The sequence below is a fragment of the Pieris rapae genome, chromosome 6 (genome assembly GCF_905147795.1).
Source record: "Pieris rapae chromosome 6, ilPieRapa1.1, whole genome shotgun sequence".
NCBI lineage: Eukaryota > Metazoa > Arthropoda > Insecta > Lepidoptera > Pieridae > Pieris > Pieris rapae.
In genome coordinates, this window is record NC_059514.1 from 10819123 (window position 1) to 10839870 (window position 20748).

The window sequence follows — 20748 nt, forward strand, 5'->3', positions numbered from 1 at the left end:
GTATATATATATATATATTAAGAAAACGTTTAAAAATCCCGTTGCTGCTTTTTAACAAAAACTTAGAACGAACTAGCCATTTCGCTGCGTGGGCCTGAATGATGTCTTAGTAAATTAGATGTAGATGTCTTATTATTTTCTGAGAAGATTTACTATCGTACTTAATGTTTTTTTTCAATGGTAAAGTAGAGATTTCAACAAACGGAAAGCACACCGACTTTTAGGAAGAATTTAATTAGGGCCTTTTTCGATATTAATTCAAAATAAGGTGAATAAACAAATATTTTTAAATCAAATAAATTACAGCGTATTTAGGGACATAAAAAGGTAAGGTTCCACCAAATTTCCTGGGTCTCTTTTGGTAATAGATTAAAATAAAAAACCAAAAACTTGTGTCTTTTTTAATTTTCACATGCATGTTGTGATTAATGATTATGTGGAAAATGTATAAATACAAAAGTTTTAGATTTTTTTTATTATCTTCAACTTGGTCATTTGACTTTTTCCTCCTCAGATCAGGAGTGAGGACCTCACCTCACCTTAGATCATTTTTATAATATTATCTTTCAATGGTTTTCATCCTACTATTTTTTCCAATGTTATTCATGCTACTATTTTTTTTGGTTCCTTAAATTATCGACCCTCTGTTCTAATGCAATTAATTAATTTTGATAAATTCACAATATTTATAAAGTTCTTTAAACAACCAGTAAAGTAATCCGTCCTGAACCCTGGTAAGTGTCTAAGTGATAAGTGGTAAGCTAACTTTCTCAAGTTGGTGACAAATATGAAATGACAATTAAGTAATTATAATCGGATTATGTATAGTAGAATAAAATAGGCCAAAAACAGCGTCAGTTATTCAACTCAAGCCTCTGCGATAGTTGAGACGAGAGTGAGCGGTGTGTAATCAATGTGATCATTTCCCATTTCATCACTCGCTGTTCAGTCGAGTCAGTTAAGACCCTCCTGATGGCAATAGAATCACCTTCCTGAAATTAATTAGTACTGACTCTACGCTCCGGCGATAGCGCGATCTACTAGCCTACTAGCGCCATCTCATGTCGGAATATGGTACCTGGTATTTTGGTATGTCGTAATACCAATCGTAATCACGAATAAAAATCTTGTAATAAAGTATACACACCAAATTTATTTAAGTACACATTTTAAATTTACTGTTAATGAAAATTAGTGAACCTTGGCTGCTGATTTCTTGTTTGTTTTTTTTAAGTTAGATGATCCGTCATATGACACTCGACGACGCTTTTTGGGTCTTTAACGTGCTGGTGCGGCGCTACATTCGTCTTATATCTGATAATGATACTTTAATTTCATAAGTAATCATTAAATATAAATAAGTTATGCAAATACGCAAGGTTTAAATATACGACCTCAGGGATTAGTGTTAAGTTCATGCCTAGGCTAGCACTACACTTTGTAATAAATTATTGGATATATTATATGGTGCATAACTAAAGTAAGGATAAGATAGTTGTGTAGCTACAGAAATAAATAAATAAAATAGTATTTGAGAAAGTATCGCTGCGAGTAAGGTCTATTATAATATTATGGTTGTTTGGTAAAATTATTTGTAGAATTGTCATTGAGGCTTTGTGTTAAAACTCCTAACTAAATTTAAACCAATTGATAAATAAGGTTACTAATTACTACTCAATCCTGTAAGGGCTTGGCGATATATGTCCCAAACAGAGTGTGTTTTCTTAACAAATGGTTGGGGTTCATGAGAAATAGATTGTTTGCGCCGAGGTGTTTGTCCCGACTGACCCGGTAATAATATTAAGATTTCACATAACTATAGAAATTTTATGTTTTCTATTCGAACTAATAACAAAACTTGTATAGCAGTAAGTTTTATTTATTTCATTTCGCAGAAATCTCATGAACACAAAATAATATATAGAAATATGTCTGAAAAGTACATCCAGGCAGGCGTTTCTTTAATTCTAATTTTCTCAGAATTAATACAATAATTCTCAGTAAGGATTTAAAGACGAGTCTAATATTTTATAAGCATCGCAATACTCAGACCGGATATGAACGTAAATTGGTATCTACCAAAAACCGGAAATAGTGCCTGGCTCTGTTGACATAGAGCCATTTGGTTTGCTATTATTGTTTTCTGTAGTAGTGTTATTGTTTTGAAGTTGAAAATGTTTTCCTTTATCATTACAAGAAATCTTTTGTAATTAAAAATCTAGCTTTTGCTTTACTAATAAAATACAAGTAGTAACACACTCACACACACAAATTTTCCGAAATACATACTAAACGACAATATTTATTTACAATATCAGTATAAAAAATGTTTATAAAGTGACATCTGTGCTGACTTTGAGAAATAAAAACGTGCGTGTGCGCACTGTTGATAGTACGACATTGTGACAATAGATGGCGTATTTGTTAATAAATCAATGACACAAAGAAATACTTAAGATATATAAATGACATAAAGAAAGAAACTTTAAATAAATTAATAAAATTTAAAATCTTCTGTTTTGGTAGAGCACGATGAGCATATTTTTTCCACTGTATAAGGTCCGTCTGAAAAACCATTATATAAATCAAAAACATGCTATTTCATTGCCTTATAAATATAAATATCGATAATTTACCGATCGTAAACCACTGGTTGGTTGGAAGACCAGACTCTTTCCTGGCTTGGACGATAGCTTCCCTCATTGCTATTGGGATCACCACACCCATGCAAGTGGCTGGCTCTCCCGTTGCTGAAATATTTTTTTTAAATAATGATTTTACATAGATTCTGAAAACGAAACGTTTAGGGTATTCGTGATCTAATTATCTTTTCTCTTTTTTTAAATTGTAAATGTCTAAAAAAAACTCAACCAATTATCAGATTGCATGCTTGTATTGTTTATGTTAACCTTTGGATCCCAGTAAATAGTCAATGCTAAAGGACTTCTTTCGGAAATATATGCGGAAGTCCTGTGGAATGTCGCGAGCCTGCGGCACCCAGTAGTGCCAGCTGCGATCGGTCAACAGTTCCCCGGTTGGAGAGAAAACCAGCTCTTCAGTCGTCCAGTACCCACATCCCATCACGAAAGCACCTTCCACCTGCAATTAAACCGAGCTTTCTAAAGATTTACTCTACATAAAATCTTCTCTAGATGTTAAAAAACCTAAACGATGATGTATGTCAAAAGAAGATTGCCTGTTTCAACGCTATCACTGATGGTTTTGTAAAATAATATACAATGAAATTTTAGTATACCTACATAAATAGACCTCAACAAAAGAGGTTTTGTATTTCGATTTTGTCGATGTGTGTTCATATACATCTATATATTATTATTTTTATTTTACCCCACCTGCCCAATATCGATCTCAGGATTTACGCTGCGACCGACATCTTCTATCAAATCTACTCTTCTTATATTCCATTCTCCTGTCAAAACATCAATTTCCACCTCGGCTAGTGTTACGCCGTAAATATGATAATTTCGAACGTCTGCCATTCCAGTTTTAGAGTGAGCCTGCAGATCAATCTCTGCCGTGACAGCGGCTTTAATAATATCTTCCCAACTGGAATTTTGCATCTTCTTCTTAATGGGATCTAATCTTTTTAATAGTTTCTGGCAACACTTTTGTACACCGACTCCAACAAATTGAGAAGTTATGCTGCCTCCGGATATAAAACAGTTTGGTGAGATTGTAGTATCGTTAGGTTTAACTTGTACTTTTTCAACTGGTATATTAAGGTGATATGCGCAAATTTGAGCGGCCTTCGTGTTCACACCTTGGCCCATTTCAACACCGCCATGTGTTACAATTACTGTTCCATCTTCTGGGTACACAGAAATATTTATACTAAGGGATATAGATCCAGCGGGGCTCCACCTTAAGAATGAATGTCGGAGTCCCCTTTTCTTCCATCTATTTTCAGCATTAAATTTGTCAACAGAACGCCGCCGTTCATCGTATTGTGAGTTCTCTTTTAGTGTAATAACAAGTTCTCTTATATCGTTATGATTTAGGATATCTAAGTTAGCGAGACGAACATCTACTGGATCTAAATTGCCCTCATACGATATTCTTTCCATTAAAAATTCCGCCATTGCTATGGATTCTAATGTTCCTATAGAAAAAAACAATTCAATAAATAAAAATATTACCTACCAGTTCCCAAATCAACGACTTAGCGCGGGCGGTCAAAAGTGGTACAGTTATATATTAATCGTCAAATCGACACCATGCCAGTAGTTGATCACCCTGCACAAGAATTATAAGGATCCTCATGAGGGAGTTATAAAAACTTACCCGGAGATCTACACCACGTATTAGATGGCGTATCTGTAATAGCATTGTATAATTTGAAATCCCACGATGATTTATCGTAACAGTTGTTGAAAGCATCTGTACTGAAAATGGCTATAGGTTCACCTACAATATATCCGTTATCTTCGAAAAGATCGTACTTGTTATATTGTATACGACCGGCACTATTCACTGAAACCTAAATTTAGATTCATTAATAAAGATTTAAACTCCATTTATTTCTCTAACTGTATCAAATTATTGACGAACGTTATTCTTATAATTTTTAATATTTAAAATTAATTTAATACCTCGAAATTTGTAGAACATGGAAACCTCTTTCCCACGAATCTCATATTATTTTTAAGCGACTGTATAAATCGGCATGGTCTATTTAATTTGTGTGTTACCAACGCACAAGCAACAGATACTTGGGCTCCTCGAGATATTTTCATACCGTAGGCGCCTCCAAGACGTCGTAGAAACACATCTATTCTATAACATATAATAAAATATAATAAAGAAGATATAATAAAATCAAATGTGAAATAAAAGTTAGGTTGGTAGTATGTTGTTGTAAACTGTTTCTTATAAAACAATATCACCTTTTAAATAACTGATATGTTTTTTTTAATTAAAATGTAAACTGCAGTGATATTATGATAATGAACATGTATTGCACCTGTACAATAAACAGATAATAAAGTAAGTCATATAAATAAATAGAATTTGATACTGACACTGAATTGAAGAAATAAGTTTGAATGTAGGCTTACTTATTTTGCTGAATCTTCAATGCCCTCGATACCATGCGCTGCACGCCATCCATCCACTGCGTCGTTGAATATAATTTGATGCCTTCCTCTATAGGATGCGACACACAGGCTAACGTCTCCATACAAAAGTGATATTGTGCATATATCGACATTTCACCTTTTATTACCTTAGCTACATCATTTCCCCTGTTCGTAGCCGGAGACGCGAAATACTCTTGAATTCTACTAGCATCAGTTTTAGCTATTTTTATGTCCAATAGCGGTGGTCTTACATTTGTGTAAGTCACTTTAACGAGTAATGCTGCTCTCTCTGCTGTATATTGGGTTTCAGCAACGATGATCCCAAGAGGTTGGTTGTAGAATTTGACTTCTTTTTCACAAAGGATTTCCTCATCAGCCATGTAAAATGGGGTTCCAGCTGGTGTAAAACTGTTTTGACCAGGAATATCTGATGCTGTATAAAAGGCCACGACACCAGGTTCTTTCTGTAGAAAATGTGAAATGATGCGGTTTAGACTTGTGATAATACTAATGTAATATTAAGGTTACCTTTTTAACTTAACAATTATTTAAACTGCTTATATTATTTACTAACTGTGAACTTTAAAAGCCAAAATAACCTTTTTATAAAAAACATAATTCATAGCAATACGTATAACTTGTGTAAACATCAAGCAGTTGTACACATTTGTATAGAAGATATTATTTATATCTTTACCAATGCTTCGGCAGCGTCAATATGTTGAATAGTCCCGAGGGCGACAGTGGAAAGGACAAATGAAGCAAACACCTCTTTTGGCAGAGACGGCACATCTTCAGAGTAGGATGCTTCACCAGCGCATTGGATCTATGTGTAAAGGCATCTTAAAATATAATTTTACTACGTAATTATGCAATTAAATATTAAAGTACTATTTAAAATTAAATGAAATGAATGTATATATATTCAGAATAAATTTTATATTTTACTTCTGCATTTATAATAAATAACAGCAAATGTGAAATAAATTTAATACCAATCCATCAAACTTCGGTGAGGGCTTATTAAGTGGCCATAAAGAGGGGTTTGTCTCAAAAATTTGCTTTCCTTCAGACAGTGATCTCCAATCTCGTAGTCTCTCCACTCCTGATTTGTAACGAGGAGCTAAAATGCTTTCAGGACACAATGACAGCAGTCCCTAGAGAACACGTTAATAATAATGATAATAATTCAATTAGTTTAACTAATACAAAAAAAACTATATCACACTATCACAGGCAGGTAGAAACCATTTTTTTAAATTTGCAACGAAAAATCTATAATTTTCTGGTCAAATTAGCAAAAATTGGCTTCATGTAAAAAAACAAATTTGCTTTAATTTATCAAAAAAGTTGTGTGAGGTCACTAAATTTAAAATATTAGACAAAAATAATACCTTATAGAACAAACCCAGAGCTAACTTCCGTCTGTATTCAACTGACATTTCTGGAGGATTTGCTACTACTTGCATTTCCTGATTAAGAATACTAAGAGACCCTTGCAAAGTTTCATTAGTAAAGAGATTTTTTCCGATCAGATATTTTTCAGTTCTGAAGGCTCGGTGGAAGCCAGTAGAGAGACCACCGTAAGCGATGCGACAATCCAAAAGCCTATTGTTGGGACCGAATTTATAGAGGTAGCCGGCGTGGACCACAGCGTGAGCGTTTTGAGATCGAGGCATTATCTGGGAACAACATCAAAGTGTCTTGAAAACATTGAGCACCACACATCAGCCACACATATCTTTTAAAATACATACATTTATTGTAAGTGTAAAAATAAAGAGCGGTCTTTCGGATTTGAATAGAAAGGTGCTTTTTTTTCACTTAGCTCGATTAATATCATCTAAATAACCGCTCATTGGAGACGCAACAGGCGTCACGCTAGTCTGGGGAGCGTTTTAAAACATGTTATGTATTGTTTACATTTAAGAATAAAACAGACTTCACAGCGAACACAAATCTATAAAATAAACTCAAATCTTTTTAAACAATTTTGTATAATAATATCTCAGAGATAATTAACGGAATGAAATATGATCATGTGTGAAGTTTTGATAATTTGGTGTTTTAGTAATTTATTAAATCTAATAAGCTCACCTTATAAGTAACAATCTTTGTAAAGTCACTATTAAGTGGTGGCAGGAGGACATTGAGCAACACTTTTCCTCTCATGTCTGCATTTTGAAACTCTTCCATACTGATCCTATTAGCATTGCCGTGACCATACACTGAGAGAATATGTAATATATGAACATTGAACATAGTAAATATACATTATTAAACATATTATTATATCATTAGCAGAGGTTAGTCCAATTATGTTGAAGATTGTAAAAAACTAATTTGTTATTCCATTCCTTTTTGACTGGCAAAAATAAATTTACCTAATAATTATAATTGTGTGATTACAGTTAACAAGCCGGGTAATTTTATCTGCATAGTAGGTATCACGGGTTCTCAGCCGTATCTAATGTCCTAATAACTTAATTTATTTGTTTTTTCTAGTGTTGTTGTGTCTAATGTTTAAAATTTTCAGTTCTTTTCTGTTAATATGTACTTTATTTACTACGTACAATACATTCTTAACAACAATATTCAAATACTTACAAATACCAAGCTCTGCGCCGATTGTATTAAAAAGAAGAAAAATATCTGAATTAAATTCCTTGTGTTTATTTTTAATCATCAAATTTCCGGCAATGGTACCGATCTGTAAATAATACTCGTTTTAATAGCTACTTGTAATTGATGCCTTTACAACAATGTACTCACATTTTTAACCGGGATATGCGCGACCAGTTTCAGATGTTCTTGCAGAACTTTAAGGTAGCGGAAGTCATCGTGCTGAGACATTTGGTGGAATATCTCATCGAGCTCCGTGAGGGTGTTTCCAGCTCCAACAACTAAGTTCTGCTGCAAATAGTAGCCCTTTAGTACTGCTACAGATGATACGTCTATCAGCAGTCGGGGATACTCCAGTATTGGATAAACTCCTGTCAAATTTAATAAATAATTAACAGATTTTTATAATTAACATCTTCCTTTTAATTAAGATTGATCCTCTTTAAAAGGAAAATATATTGACATTAACGAACCTTTAGCAGTATTTCCTCCTACTAACATGTAAGAATCAGTTCTGTGCAGATTAAGAATTTTGAATACATCAGTTATGTCTTCTACTCTATACCAATCTCGGTTGTCGCTGAGTTTTATATGTAATAAAGTAGGATGTTTCACGTCTTCTTTATTAACTACACACCAATCATAATCTTCGCAAGTTTGGGAACAAGTTTCTCCTGTTTTGCTGCAAATGCTAAGGTCCTCAATGTCTGCAATGAGGTAAGGGTCCGGGGAATCAGACGCAAACTTCTTAAACGCCTCCAAAATGGGTCGGTATCCAGTACATCTACAAATATTGCTGGCCAGCGAGTTTTCTATTTCAAGCATCGTCATTTTCTTTTTCTTTAGCAGGCTAATAAAATGAGAATCAAATCAGTAATGTTTTTAAAACTGAAAACCTGATTGATATAAACGTACCTATACATTGCCATGACCCAACCAGGGCTGCAGTATCCACACTGACTGCCATTATTCTCATAGAGGCTTTTCTGTAGTGGGTGGTAACCTTCCAGCCTGTTTCCCACCTTCTCTATAGTTGTTATCACCCAGCCGTGACATGACGTTATCAGTACCATACACTGCCAACAAAATTTTATTTGTACATATTAGTAATCCTAAGGGTTTTTTTAGCATCGATACTTATGTTGAATATAACAGACTTTGTAGCTTTAGTTACATACGGCATTAACACTTTCTGTAGGTCCACCGGGACATTTCACGACGCTGACGATGCAGGCACCGCAACCGGCCTCCTGGCACATGTACTTCGTACCGCGCAGCTCCAGCCATCTCCTTAGGTACTCCAGTAACGTTACATTAGAACTTAGTTCACAGCCAACTAGAATAAGTATGAACATGTTTACCGAAAGTTGGATCAATTAATGAAACTTTGAAAACTCTAAATATCAGTAAGTTGAGTTAAAGAGCATGCGCACTAAGTTAAGGTTTTGTTATAAAGTTCTACAATTCACTGACCCAAATCATATTAAAACTTAGTTTAGCTAACGGAAGCAGACACTCTTTTCCACGATACTCTAGTATTCTTAGCATTCTTCGTAAAGGGGCAAAATTATGGAAGGTTGTGTTTTAAAGATATAAAAGATGTAATAACATTATTACTGCGTAAAACGTACACTTCTGGTTATTATTAATCACATGATTGACATTTCTTGTACTAGTTATTAAAGTTAACCTTAATTATACATAGCAGCAGCAAAAGCTTGGCATTTGGCTCAGGCGAGTACTGTTAGATTAAAAAAGTTCCTTTCACGATTGACCTCCATTCCAGCTTTTTAAACCAAAATAGTGACCCTCTTTCACTTCATTTTATGTTATGTATTCATTGCAGGATCTACTTTTTTTACTTAACATAATCTTTTGTCCATATTGTCTCACACACTAACATACATATGTCACTTATTACATTCACAGGTAATAAGTGACGGAATTATTACTTACCAACAGTTGATATAGGAAATTTATATGTCGTAAGTAAAAAAATAGAAGGTCAATCTATTTTTTGCCAAGCTAAGCCAGTCTACAACATAATATGTCTGAATAGACGCTTCGTATAGGTAATATGAATGATTTATTCCGATACTTAACTCTAATTCGCTTAAGTGCGACTAAATCATTTTTATTTTTTATTACCTTAAATAGTATTATACGCAATGATATGTAAAATTACAAAGTTTTAAGAAAATATTGAGAAAAAGTGCTTTAACCATTCTCTTAATTGTTTATTTTACACTGTTATTATGACTGGGTTAGTACCAGTAAAAATGCAAGATCTTATATTTTTTTCTCAATATAAATTTAATTTGAACTAGACTTTAGATAATATTTTATACGCTTTAAAAGTAAATAATATGAATTTACACAACTTTGACACTCAAATGCAAAAGTATTCAGAGGTGACATACCGGTATGGTCAACACCGTTTACTTGGAACTGAATCCTATCCATGTCCGGCGCTATCGACGACACGCACTCAACTCATGTATCCGTGCATTAATCTCCAAAACCAGTAGTCACCGTTGTTGTTGAAGTTGCGTTACGTACATGCATAAACATCTTTGGACCAATCCACCAACGGCTAAATTATTTTGACTAGTACAAAATAATTTTTCAGAAATAAATTTCATAATCTTATTATTATTTTATTAATCTAAAATAATAGTGCAGTCTAAAACATACAAAAACTTAGATAAGCACACTCTTTGAAATACAGCTTTAACAATATGTTAAAAAGTTACTACTTATACAGAATCTAATATGTGAAATGTGTTCTTTATATGTGTCGTAGGTATATTTTTATAAGCAATAATAAAACTTTTAATGTTTGTTGTTGTTCACGTTATTGGTCATATTAAAACATTTAAGATTATTAAGCTGCAGACATGGTCAGATTGTAATATATATATCAGTAAACAAACATTATACCATTGCATTAAGTGACGATTTCGACAATCAAAAAAGAAAAAGACAAAAGAAGCATTAAATTACTTTTATAATATTACTTTGTGTCCTAGCGTTTAAGTGTCATCATACATCAAATTATGTTGGAAAAGTGTAGAAATTATAAACAGTTTTCTGTATCTTAAATTGTTTATTAGTCAAAAAAATATCTATCCTTAGAGTGACGGAGTAATGTCCCTGCAACTTCCAAAACAAAGGAGACATTTTCAGCCGGATCGAAGCCAATGTTGTGAAGGACTATAATGATACGCTTGAATGTTCAGGTTTCGTAGGCTACAGAAGAAATATTATTTACTAAAATGGCGCTCAAAGAATCTTATTCGTAATGTAGTCGCAGCCTCCACAGACGGCTAACAAAGTAATCGTAAATTTTTAAACAGCGTAAATTGTTTGAGAGCCTCTGTTTGAATAACCACAAACCGCTGTGCACAAGTGTACACATTGCTCGTTAAGTTGAATTTTCGTTTAATATTAATGTTCATAACTATATCATTTTTAATAGAAGAGAGCTGCAAAAAGCATGTTCTCCATTGGTCAAGGCGCAGTATTGCAAATGTGGAATGTGTTAATTACCTTAATAGAATTTAAAATCTTCAATGTTAGTAGCGCAAGCCAAACAGATTTTAGCAACAGTGTAGGGGCCATCTGGAAAAATAACTTATTTTACTTAAAAATCGAGAAAGTATTGACGCGATATTTTCTCATAATGCGTAAGTAGATGATCTCCCTTCTGTACCTTCCAACCTGAAAGATTTCCCAGGCCGTACACAGAGCATCTTCTACTTACAATAAATGGGACCAATCAGCTATGTAGGCGGTCTTATAGTGAGACTCATTTACCAATAGAAAACCACTTGTTGCTTGGTAGACCGGACTCCTTTCTGGCTTCGACGATAGCTTCTCTTATTGTAATCGGTATCACTACACCCATGCAAGTGGCTGGCTCACCAGTCGCTAAAATTTTATTTTGTTAAAACACAATTGATCATACAAGACATATCTTATAAAGACGGAAGCTTTTTTTATTATTAATCAAACAATATTGCTCTAAGCTCAAAAGAATAAAAGTTATTTTGATTCGTATATTTGGAAAAGGAATTCCAATTAAACAATTTCAAAATAAAGTTAAATAATCATCGTGATAACACCTTTGTGTTACTAAATAATTGCCGACACCTAATTAATTTTAAAAATACTTCCGTTATACGATGAAGTGTAAAGGGCTGTAAAGAGTAAACCTTTTGCTCCTAAGATGTAGTCGTTGCTAAAAGATTTTTTCCGAAAGTATATACGGAAGTCTTGTGGAATGTCGCGAGCCTGAGGCACCCAGTAGTGCCAGGTACGGTCCGTCAACATCTCCCCGGCTGGAGAGAGAATCAGCTCCTCAGTCGTCCAGTAACCGCATCCCATGATGAAAGCACCCTCCACCTAAAATAATAAAAATGGGCCAATGGCACTACTGGCGTGTTTCCGTTTCAAAAAAAATTTTTTTCGTATTTTTTTCCATTAGGAAGGGTAGACATGATATTGATGAATAATAATAATAATAAAATGCAGTTAAATACATCCAGGACATGATTCGATGGAGGAAAATAATTCGTAGAAGATCCTTCTCGGATAATATTAATAAAAATAAGATACTCCATTATTAATTGCAGACTCGGAGAGAGATGTTTAAGTTTCTTTTATAGTATATAAAGGTACCCTGAAAATAAAGTATAACAAACCTGGCCAACATCAATTTCAGGATTTACGCTGCGACCGACATCTTCTATCAAATCCACTCTTATTATATTCCACTCTCCTGTCAAAACGTCTATTTCCACCTCAGCCAGCGTTACACCATATATTGTATACTCCTGTTTGTCTGACATCCCTGTCGTACAATGAGAAGTCAAATTTACCTCAGCTTCACCTGCAGCTCTTATAATTTCCTCCCACGTCGCATCAGGCATTTTCTTCCTTATCGGTTCTAAGTTTTTATTTATTTCTCGGCAACATTTTACTACACCTATGCACACAAATTCAGACGCCAAGCTGCCCCCTGATATAAAGCAATTCGGTGTAATAGTAGTATCATTTGGTTTGATTTGTACATTTTCAACCGGTATATCGAGACTAAATGCACAAACTTGTGCTGCTTTTGTGTTTATTCCTTGACCCATTTCAACGCCGCCATGAGTCACCACTACGGATCCATCGTCTACGTACACGGTAACAGTAACATTCAGGTATATAGAGCCAACCGGAACCCACCTCAAAAATGAATGTCTTAGTCCTTTCTTCTTCCATCTATTTTCACGGTTAAATTTATCAACATCTTTTCTACGTTCTTTATACTGAGAATTGTTTTGAAGCGTGTTAACGAGTTCTATTATTTCACCATGCGTCACTTTATTTACATTTGCAAGGCGTACATTTAGAGGGTCTAAATTCATTTCATATGCAATTCTTTCGAGAATCCACTCGGCCATAGATACTGCTTCCAAAGTACCTACGGTTGATTTCATATCAAATATAATAATATAAATATGTCATAGCAAGTTTTAATAAAAAAAAACTCTTAAATACAAATAAGTCACTATCCAGTAAATTATCTGCCATAATATAATGTACGTTTAAGGACAAAAATTGAAAAAATGAAAATAATGAAATGTTCAAACCTGGCGATCTGCACCATGTGTTAGAGGGCATGTCAGTGGTCGCATCGAATAATTTAATGTCCCATGACACCTTGTCGTAGCAGTTGTTGAGAAGGTCAAAACCAAGCATCGACAAAGTCTCATTAACTATGTAGCCATTATCTTCAAAGAGTTGGTACTGGTTGTGCTGTATTACTCCTTCACTATTGACCGCAATCTGTAACAATAGTTTATTTTAAAATATATTTTGCATCATTGGCTTGGAATTATTATTAACTCAGTGAAGCATAGACAGGCGTTATAGAAGATGTTACCTCAAAATCTATCGAAGCAGGCATTCTCTTTCCGACATGCCTCATATTGTTTCGCAGTGATTGAATAAATCTACAGGGTCTGTTTAATTTGTACGTCACAAGTGCACATGCTACTGCGACTTGTATCGATCTCGATATCTTAATACCGTAAGTCCCTCCTAAACGTCGTAAATACACATCTATCCTGAAATTTGAAAATCTCTAAATGACCCAATAATAACGAAGGGTTCAAAAACAAGAAAAAGTTTTTTTATAAATTGCTTGAGTCATTTTAAAGCAGATTTATTAATTAATTAAAAACAATACGAACTGGTTTTGTTTCATGTTCAATGCCCTTTCCACCATGCGCTGCACCCCGTCTATCCACTGCGTCGTTGCATATAACTTGATTCCTTCTTCTATGGGATGTGACACACAAGCTAAAGTCTCCAAGCAAAAGTGATATTGCCAATATATTGACATATCACCTTTTATCACTTTAGTTATATCGTTTCCTATTTTACTAGCTTTTGATGATTTAAATAGTTTAATTCTATTTGGGTCTCTTTTAGCTAATTTTATATCCAGTACAGGCTCTCTTACATTTGAGTAAGTTACTTTAACTAATAACGATGCTTTGTTTGCTATATTCTGTGTTTTAGCTACGATTATCGCAAGCGCTTGGTTGAAATATTTTATTTCTTTTTCGCAAAGGAGTTCTTCGTCTTTTATATAAAAGCCACTACCAGCTGGTGTAAAACTATTTGTGCCTGGTATGTCTGCTGCAGTATAAAATGCGATAACACCGGGTTCTTTCTGTAACATAATATACATTATTATAAAGTTCATGGCTAGAGACGGGTGGAAATGTTCGTAGGCTAACATGCATTTTTTTTATTTGATTTGATTAATCATAAGATATATTACGAATTGTCTGTAACCTTAAAATAGGCTTCAGTTTCGACGATTATTGTATATATATCCGACTTTTGATGTCTGAGAACGAGAAAAAGTCGCGAATGACAACGTGATCTAGAGGGATCAACTTCACTTTTTAAAAATATTTTGTGGAATTTTGTGATGTTTTCATAGATTCAGAACAGTCTTCATGGAGCTTCCACTACAAAGTCCTCAGTGCTGTTTCCCACTTCTGAACGGTTGATTTTCCTCATTCAGAGTATGAATAATGTTAAACAAGCCAAGCCGTATTTAAATAGTATTTTTTTTGCCAAACCATTTAAACAAAGAAACGTGCCTTTACTCAAAATACTACGAAATATCTTACAAGTTAACCGTACGATAGTTGAGAAATTAATACGTGTGCCTTTGGCTGTGGCAAACTAAAAATCATAGTAATTTAATACTGGTAACGCCATTTATGTTTTCATATAAAAGATTATATGTACGAGCATTCTTATTAAGATATTAATTTTACGAACCATTGCTTCGGCAGCGTCAATATGCTCAATAGTGCCGAGGGCGACGGTGGAGAGCACAAACGAAGCGAACACCTCTTGAGGCAGAGATGGCAAGTCTTCAGAGTAAGAGGCTTCACCGGCGCATTGTATCTAAGTTATTAATTTGGTGTATTACTAACAAAATATTTTTTTTTCTTATAAATGTAAGTAATTAGATAAAAATTCAATATTTATATTTATTAAATAATTATTTGTGACTGCACCATTTGAACGAAAAAAACTGCAATATTAGTAGAATATTAAAAATGTATGTTGATGCGTTGTTAATAAATACAATTTATCAATTAAATGAATTATTAATAAAAAATACAAAATAATTACCAGCCCATCGAACTTTGGTGAGGGTTTATTAAGTGGCCATATAGAAGGATCAGTCTCGAACACTTGCGTTCCCTTGGATAGAGACCTCTCGTCTCGAATTTTTATCTTGCCTGATCTATATCGGGGAGCTAAAATGTCTTGAGGACATAGGGACAGGAGACCCTAAAATGAATATATTAATGTAATATTGCTTATTCTATTAACATTAATACATTAGATGTGCTACTAACAGAAAGGAGAAGTGGGTATTAACATATACCTTATAAAATAATCCCAATGCAAGTTTTCGCCTATATTCAAGGGGCATGTCAGGTAGGTTCTCTTCCCCGACCATTTCCTGGCTCAGAACACGAAGAGCAGACTGCAAAGTGTCATTGTCGAATAACTGCCGTCCTTTTAGTTTCTTTTCTGTGTCATAAGCTCTGTTAAATTGTGCAGAAAGTCCTCCATAAGCTATCCGACAAGTCAGCACTCTATTGTGGTGAGTCAATTCGTAGAGGTAGCCGGCGTGGACTATTGCGTGAGCGTTCTGCGATCGGGGCATGACCTGAAATATGCACTCTGTATGATAGCCGTATACAAAACTATCTTAGTAAAAGTTATAAAATATTTTCTATTATATTTTATTTTACGCCTTACTCAGTTAAGGTCTTAGGGTCCTTCAAGAATCTTTTCTTGACCACTTGTACCAATTCTTAAAAGGCTGGCAACGCACTCGCAAGCCCTCTGGCATTGAGGGTGTCCATGGGCGGCGGTATCACTTAACATCAGGTGAGCCTCCTGCCCGTTTGCCCCCTGTTCTATAAAAATAAAAAAAGGCCTCTGGAAAAATTTTACTACTCTGTGCCGTACCTTAAACGTCACGACCTTTACGAGATCATCGTTAAGTGGAGGTAGAAAAATATTAAACAATACTTTTCCGTTCATATCAACATTTAAAAATTCCTTCATTCTCTTTCTGACTACGTCACCGGGTTTTTGTACTGAAACCAACAGAATACAAGCATAAAACGCAAAATAATTTGGAATACGCCATTTAGACATTTGTTCCACAGTTTTAACTTACGAATACCAACAGAAGCGCCAATTGTATTCAATAAGAGGAAAATATCAGAGTTGAATTCATTATGTCGATTTTTGATCATTAAATTGCCTGCTATTGTTCCAATCTGTAACGTAATAAAATTGTTATAAAAGGGATATGCATTTTAAACTAACGTTTATATAGATATAATAACTCTTGACCACGCTTGCTCAATGTTAACAAATATGATGGTTGCGAGAATTTGAGCACTGTCTTCAATGTCAGTAAATACTTCGTACTGTTTGCGGAGTAGCGCTTTACTCACGTTTTTGACGGGTATATGCGCGATAAGCTTAAGATGCTCTCGCAGCACCGTTAGGTAGCGAAAGTCCTCGTGCTGTGACATTTTCAGGAAGATGTCATCGAGCTCCGTAAGCGTGTTTCCAGCTCCCACGACTAAGTTCTGCTGCAAGTAGTAGCCCTTTAGTTCTGCTACGGTTGATATGTCTATCAGAACTCGGGGGTACTCCAGTATTGGGTAAACGCCTGTCCAATTGTGTAATAATTTAATCATTTCATTAACCTTAACAGGTATATTAATACGTTTTGGTTGCGTGATATCATTATTTAGTCTATTACTCATTAGAATTTATAAAGTATTAGGTATTGTATTTATATATAGTAGTTCATATTACAAGACTTTTTAAAATTAACTTGTTAATTACCTTTAGCTGTATTTCCGCCTATAAGCATATAAGTTTGTGATGGATGTAATGTAAAAATTTTAAAAATATCTTCTATATTTTCTACTCTGTACCAATCTCGGTTATCGCTGAGTTTTATATGTAATAAAATAGGATGTTTTACATCTTCTTTATTAACTACACACCAATCATAATCTTCGCATGTTTGGGAACAAGTTTCTCCTGTTTTGCTGCAAATGCTAAGGTCCTCAATGTCTGCAATGAGGTAAGGGTCTGGGGCGTCGGAAGCAAACTTTTTAAACGCTTCCAAAATGGGCCGGTATCCAGTACATCTACAAATATTGCTGGCCAGCGATTTTTCTATTTCGAGCATCGTCATTTTCTTATTTTTTTTTATCAGGCTGAAACCGATTATTTCGTCGTGTTAATACGATGGCGTATTTAGGATTAGGTCAACATTAAATTTCTTTGTTAAGTAAAGAGATTGGATAACAGGAAATAATTAATATTTTGTACGCGGTTGACTTTAAACTAAATGACGACGAGCCAGCGGATAGTGGCAGAACTAGTTACGCTGTTTTAAGAGACATAATTTATTATTTTGTAGTATGCAAATATTTCCCATATTTTAATTACCAAAAGTAAATGTGATCGATTGTTTTAATCAACCCGTCAACCTTTGCATAGATTAATATATCATCATTTCAGTTAATTTGACTAAATCGACCAGAAAACTACAAAGAGAAAGTGTATTAAACAATCGTTTAGAAAATAATTTACATAAATTCACGCATATCGGTTGAAATAATTGATGTTACCTAGAAAATAATAAGTGATTAGTCTATCAGATTTCTAATACTGGATTTCTAATTTAAATTGATTGCTCTTTTCGTAACTAACACCGGATATTTGGACATATATATATACCTACATTACTTCGAATACTTTTATAAAAAACACAATCGTAGTTAAGAAATAAATTAATTTAATCTTGTAGTTACAATTTAAATTAATATGTTCGACGCATGATATACCTGTACATGGCCATGACCCAACCAGGGCTGCAGTGCCCGCACTGGGAACCATTATTTTCGTAAAGGCACCTCTGCAGTGGATGATAACCCTGCAGCTTGTTGCCCACCTTTTCTATGGTTGTGATCTCCCAGCCGTGACATGACGTTATTAGCACCATACACTGCATAAAAAAAACAAAAGTTTTTTGAAATATATCCATTTTGCTTAATTAACACAGGTGACAGGTGTTACATGTCTCGACAATTAACGCTATCGTTTAGTTTCCGCTCCCATGAACAATATTATTCTTACAAATTCAAGTAACGTGCTCTAAGATATTATACAAATTAATATATTATTTAATTTTCTTTGATTAGTCTGGAAGCCCAAGGACACACAATATTTTTTTAAACAATTATTCACTAATTTAACTTGGATTTTTTTTATTTCAATACTTTCACTAGGCCCGTGCTGTCAAGAAGTTAAATAGTCTCCGGATTCACGTCATGATGGAGCCTTCTTTTATCAACTGTAGCTGTCTATTTAATTGTACTAGTGAGTATCTCTACATTAAGGTATCGATGGAGGTCATCTTTAAGACCCTACTAAGAAGCCGTTACTATAAAAATGTATTTCAAACAGATAGTGCGGAATACCTTCCCAGCTCCATTTACTGTAACGAAAATCCATCTCTTTGCCCTTTTTTCTAAGATGGAGTTTGAGGCCATGGTTTCGTATCTAACGTCATACCGACTTACTTTACGTTAATTTTAGAACTGTTACGGTTCAATATTCTCAGAATAAGGGTTGTAGAGATTAAACTTTTAATACATACCGCATTGACGCCTTCAACAGGTCCACCAGGGTGTTTGACGACGCTGACGATGCAGGCGCCGCAGCCGGCCTCCAGACACATATACTTGGTGCCGCGCAGTTCCAGCCATCTCCTGAGGTATTCCAGCAATGTCACGTCGGCACTCAGCTCACTGCCGACTAAAATTACACAATCAAGTTATTGTAACCGTATTTATTCAAGTGTTAATTGGTAGATCTAACTAGCCGTAACAAAAAATATGAATACCATCTAATGTTCATATTATATACCTACAACTTTCATTACTTTAATAATGAAATTGTATCTGCCCTTATATTATTGTATACACTTATTTAGAATTATTGAAGTTCTGATAGTTGTACTTTCCACCAAAGTGTGAAATCAAATATTCAATGGAGATTTTGCCTAATCGTTGGCTAAAACATCGATTTATTTTGATGAAATATCTTATTAAATATGTTGTATAAAATATCGATTAAAGGATAGTTTTTTTTAATTAAGTTTAATTGAATGTCAAATTTAAGAAATTAAGTGTGCAGATTAGCGTAGTTTGATATAATACAAAGCACATTTTTTATATTTGATTTTTAAACAAATTTAAAATGAATGTTACTGAGTACCGATTGTTTAGCAGTTTAACCTCTTTTAACTGACTTCAGTAAAAGCCAACTATGTATGTATATATGAAATTTAGTTTATTGTGTGTAAGTAAATTAAAGTGTTATATCCATTTCTATCAATTAGCAAAACCAATTATAATTTATACTAAATTTTTTAAAAATTCTATTTGCAAAATTATTCACACACTAATGACAATTTTTAATCAATTTTTTATGGAGCATGTCCCGCGTTTCGATATGTGTTTAATTTATTCATAATTAGTATATATAACTAGAATTCATCACGGATCGTTAATTGATAATAATAATTTTATACGACATTTATCTGCTGTGAATATGCCACATTATACGCGGTTAAAATTGAAGAAGTCAAAGCTAGAATTAAAATATAATTAATACTTTAAAGTTTTTGATAATAATAAAAGATTAGGTAATTTCATTGTGCTAACTCAGGCTATTTTTTGTATTAACTTGCGAGCCACCTATACTAGCTCTAGCCTTCGGGAATACATTTTCAAACCTTAAAATATGTATCACATATTTGTGCTAATGACAAATATGGAATACCTATTTTCTTACTGACACATATTTTCTGCTTATGTAAACATTCGTAAAATATTTTTATTTACATAAAAACTATTTGATCAAAAACAGTAGACAAAAGATGTTGAATCGCGGAAATGTCAAAAACATAGAAAACGAAGCCTATGTATTCAATTAAATTAAAAGTATGTATCTATTAAAAATAAGGTTTTGGCTTCGTAAATGTATTCCTCTCGATAGTGCAGGTTCAATACACAGAAAACACACATATGGATATAACTTTTTAAGCTAATAGCTAAGGAGCTGGCGAACAAAATATTCTATATTATTTACTCGTGTGGCAGACTCTTAAAATAGCGATTAAAATATTATAATATAATAAATTTAAATAGTGATTTAAATAATCATAAAAAGTATTTAGATATTCAATATTATTTGTATTAGTGGATACTCACCGGAATGTTCAACACTATTTACTTTAAAATGGATTCTGTCCATGGCCGCCACCTGCCGTAGTTGAACTGACTATGTTATTAAATTTAAGTAAAACCGTAACTGGTAACATGTTACCTACAGTATA

General features: G+C 33.8%; 2 protein-coding genes across 5 annotated transcripts; both read right to left on the reverse strand.

The window, feature by feature from the left end:
- Positions 1 to 1885: 1885 nt before the first annotated feature.
- Positions 1886 to 10243, reverse strand: LOC110991684 (xanthine dehydrogenase-like). Of its 3 annotated transcripts, none has more exons than XM_045628623.1 (17): positions 10139 to 10243; positions 8897 to 9054; positions 8634 to 8794; positions 8192 to 8568; positions 7869 to 8089; positions 7704 to 7806; positions 7194 to 7324; positions 6491 to 6778; positions 6092 to 6253; positions 5794 to 5922; positions 5076 to 5560; positions 4611 to 4794; positions 4303 to 4498; positions 3354 to 4120; positions 2910 to 3099; positions 2637 to 2750; positions 1886 to 2565 (listed from the first exon to the last, which is right to left on the reverse strand). In XM_045628623.1, exons 1-17 carry the CDS (start codon positions 10179 to 10181, stop codon positions 2495 to 2497), a joined length of 3780 nt encoding a protein of 1259 aa, XP_045484579.1. In that variant the 5' UTR covers positions 10182 to 10243; the 3' UTR covers positions 1886 to 2494. The 3 variants fall into 3 exon arrangements, with proteins under 3 accessions (XP_045484579.1, XP_045484581.1, XP_045484580.1); XM_045628625.1 differs by lacking the exon at positions 10139 to 10243 and adding an exon at positions 9461 to 9648; XM_045628624.1 differs by lacking the exon at positions 10139 to 10243 and adding an exon at positions 9350 to 9457.
- Positions 10244 to 10804: 561 nt separating this feature from the next.
- LOC123689272 (xanthine dehydrogenase-like) lies at positions 10805 to 20732 on the reverse strand. 2 transcript variants are annotated; one of them, XM_045628622.1, is made up of 18 exons: positions 20624 to 20732; positions 19006 to 19163; positions 18191 to 18351; positions 17178 to 17557; positions 16778 to 16998; positions 16495 to 16597; positions 16281 to 16411; positions 15688 to 15975; positions 15429 to 15590; positions 15069 to 15197; positions 13961 to 14445; positions 13651 to 13834; positions 13358 to 13553; positions 12422 to 13188; positions 11933 to 12122; positions 11535 to 11648; positions 11268 to 11339; positions 10805 to 10931 (listed from the first exon to the last, which is right to left on the reverse strand). In XM_045628622.1, exons 1-17 carry the CDS (start codon positions 20664 to 20666, stop codon positions 11269 to 11271), a joined length of 3783 nt encoding a protein of 1260 aa, XP_045484578.1. In that variant the 5' UTR covers positions 20667 to 20732; the 3' UTR covers positions 10805 to 10931; position 11268. The 2 variants fall into 2 exon arrangements, with proteins under 2 accessions (XP_045484578.1, XP_045484577.1); XM_045628621.1 differs by having other exon boundaries at positions 10805 to 10967.
- Between the last annotated feature and the right edge of the window lie 16 nt (positions 20733 to 20748).

What these genes read in the sequence shown, in the direction of transcription:
- LOC110991684 (XM_045628623.1), bottom strand. Translation starts at nt 10,181, where the DNA reads ATGGATAGGATTCAGTTCCAAGTAAACGGTGTTGACCATACCG. An exon ending in TACGTGGTGTAGATCTCCGG is followed by an intron (nt 4,121 to 4,302) that starts GTAAGTTTTTAT and finishes TTTTTTCTATAG; the next exon opens with GAACATTAGAATCCATAGCA. An exon ending in CAACCAGTGGTTTACGATCG is followed by an intron (nt 2,566 to 2,636) that starts GTAAATTATCGA and finishes ATGGTTTTTCAG; the next exon opens with ACGGACCTTATACAGTGGAA.
- LOC123689272 (XM_045628622.1), bottom strand. Translation starts at nt 20,666, where the DNA reads ATGGACAGAATCCATTTTAAAGTAAATAGTGTTGAACATTCCG. An exon ending in AAATAGTGTTGAACATTCCG is followed by an intron (nt 19,164 to 20,623) that starts GTGAGTATCCAC and finishes GTGTAATTTTAG; the next exon opens with TCGGCAGTGAGCTGAGTGCC. An exon ending in CGCATATACCCGTCAAAAAC is followed by an intron (nt 16,598 to 16,777) that starts GTGAGTAAAGCG and finishes ATTACGTTACAG; the next exon opens with ATTGGAACAATAGCAGGCAA.